A 2,526-nucleotide genomic window follows, 5' to 3' on the forward strand; every position below is an offset into this window, starting at 1 on the left:
TCCCGGTTAATCCCTCTTCCCTGGCATTCCAGAGGTGGGCATGGAGCACTTCCTGAAGAAGGTGGAGGCCGCTCACTGCGCCGCCTGCGACCTGTTCATCCCCATGCAGTTCGGGAGCATCCAGAAGCACCTCAAATCCCTGGATCACAACCACAACCGCAGGGTGAGCGGGAGCAGGGCCTGGGGGGGGCCATCCTGGATCCTTTGGGGGGGCCTTGAATCCCGGGAGAGCTTCTCCTGGATGGTCCCGGGGCTCCAGGGGCTTCATCCAGGGAATCTCCGGGGAATTCTGAGGGATTTGTGTCCCCAGAACCTTTTTCCCCCAGAATCTTTGCCAAATTTTCATGGAATTGTGTCCCCAGAAGCTTTTTCCCATAGATTTTTTGGTTAATTTTGGTGGATTTGTGTCCCCAGAACGTTTTTCCCACAGAATCTTTGCTTCATTTTCATGGATTTGTGTCCCCAGAACCTTTTCCCCACAGAATCTTCAGTGAATTATGATCATTCACAAACTTCTCTCCCCAAAATCTTTGCTTCATTTTCATGGATTTTTGTTCCCAGAACCTTTTCCCCACAGAATCTTTGTTTCATTTTGATGGATTTGTGTCCCCAGAACCTTCCCCCTCAGAACCTCCAGTGAACTCCGTGTCTTTCCCCCCCCATTTCTTGCCAACCAAGCCACCTTTGATCCTTCCCAGCTCCCACACGGGCTGTCATTCCAGACTTTCCCTGGCAGGGCTGATCCCAGGCGGCTCTTCCCGGCCTAAAACCCCCCTCACCCCTCACATTTGGTCCTGGATCCGCTTCCCTGAGGGCGTTTTGGTGTCCCCCCCCCCCCAGGCCATGATGGAGCAATCCAAGAAATCCTCCCTGGTGGTCGCCCGGAGCATCCTCAACAACAAACTCATCAGCAAGAAGCTGGAGCGGTACCTGAAGGTGGGAATTGCTGCTGGAATGTCTCGGAGCTGATCCCTGTGAGGGGGTTTTTTGGGGACTTTTCTGGGAATTGTGGTGGATTCCTGGATGATGCTCGTGAAGTTTCCTACCTCCCCCCCTGGAACCTGAGCCCTGGTGCTGCCCCTGCTGATGGGGGGAGTCATGGAAAGGGTTGGGTGGGAAGGGACCTTTGGGATCATCCCATTCCCACCCCATTCCAAGGGCAGGGACACCTTCCATGGGTCAGGTGGCTCCAACCCGGCCTTGGACGCTCCCAGGGATGTGCCATCCACATCTTCTCTGGGAATTCCAGCCCAGCCTCTCACCAGCCAAGGATTCCTTCCCAAAATCCACCTCAATCCCCCTTTTCCAGGGGGAAGCCATTCCCTGTGTCCCGTCCCTCCATCCCTTGTCCCAAGTCCCTCTCTGGCTCTCCTGGAGCTCCTTTAGCCTTCCCTGCTCCAGGGGAACATTCCCAGCTCTCCCAGCCCGTCCCCAGAGCAGAATCCTGGAATCCTGGGGTGGTTTGGGTGGGAAGGGACCTCAAAGCAATTCCCATTCCCATTTAATTCCAAGGGCAGGGACACCTTCCGTGACCCAGGTTGCTCCAACCCGGCCTTGGTGGATGGGAGCAGCCACAGCTTCTCTGGGAATTCCCTCCCATTCCCTCCCAGGGAGGAATTCCCTCCCGGTATCCCCCGCTCAGCTTGGATTTGGGTTCTGGAAGCAGCAGCTGCTGCGGGAGCTGCTCATTTCCCGCTCGGCTCGGAGGCTCGGCGGGGTCTGTGCCGTGGGAGGTGTGAGTTCCTGCAGCTCATCCGCAGGGGAAGCTCCGGCTGACGGGTGTTGTTCTTGTCTCCTTCCCTCGCCAGGGGGAGAATCCCTTCACGGATGATCCCGAGGAAAAGGAGGAGCACGAGGAAGGGGAAGGGGGAGCCGGCGGGAACGCGGAGGAGGGAGCGGAGGAGAACAAGGACGAGGAGGGAAACCCCGAGGAGGAGGAGGAGGAGAACCCGGAGGGGGAAAACCCCGAGGAGGAGAACAAGGATCCCGAGGAGAATCCCAAAAAAGAAGGGGAGGGAGAGGAAACGGGGCCAGAGACAGAGCGGGAGCCCCGGGCACAGACAGAGCCCGGCGAGGCGGAGCTGAACTCCCCGAATCCAGAGGAGCCCATCCCTGGGGAAGAGCAGCAGCAGGAGGAGCAGGAGGAGGGAATCCAGGAAGCCCCCGCGGCCCCAGAGGACGAGGCCGTGGAATGACCCCACGGAGGGGGAAGGACCCGACGTGCGTGTTGGATGTTCCGGAACCCGCCGTGTCCGTGGATGTTTCCCCTTCTCGTCCCGCCCGACCCGCGGGGCCGGGGGAGCCTTTTCCCTGGAAAGTGATATTATTATTAATTATTAATTATTTTGGGTTTTTGTTTTTTTTTTTTTTTTTTGGGGGGGGGGGGGTGGAACTAGAGGATTTTTTTTGTACCGAACCTCCACGTGTAGTCGCTAGTTTCGTGCGGTCTCTGTTCGTAGGTGGCTTTGTAGGAGATTTTTCCTTTGGAGCATGTGTGGAAGCCGGAGCCGCTCCGGAGCCTCCTCC

General features: G+C 57.5%; 1 protein-coding gene across 1 annotated transcript in view; it reads left to right on the plus strand.

Annotated features, from left to right (window-relative positions):
• LOC114073212 (A-kinase anchor protein 8-like) overlaps positions 1-2,098 on the plus strand; it is a 6,555-nt gene extending 4,457 nt beyond the window's left edge. The window contains exons 6-9 of the mRNA XM_027910999.1: positions 14-163; positions 841-936; positions 1,809-1,919; positions 1,966-2,098. Of these exons, the coding sequence (XP_027766800.1) occupies positions 14-163; positions 841-936; positions 1,809-1,919; positions 1,966-2,085 (477 nt within the window). The 3' untranslated portion in view covers positions 2,086-2,098. The remainder of the gene's footprint in view (positions 1-13; positions 164-840; positions 937-1,808; positions 1,920-1,965) is intronic.
• The last annotated feature ends 428 nt before the right edge of the window (positions 2,099-2,526 follow it).

Source organism: Empidonax traillii, unplaced genomic scaffold (assembly GCF_003031625.1).
Source record: "Empidonax traillii isolate 1590-97213 ecotype Southwest subspecies unplaced genomic scaffold, ASM303162v1 scaffold5685:size7449, whole genome shotgun sequence".
In the NCBI taxonomy this organism is placed as follows: Eukaryota; Metazoa; Chordata; class Aves; order Passeriformes; family Tyrannidae; genus Empidonax; species Empidonax traillii.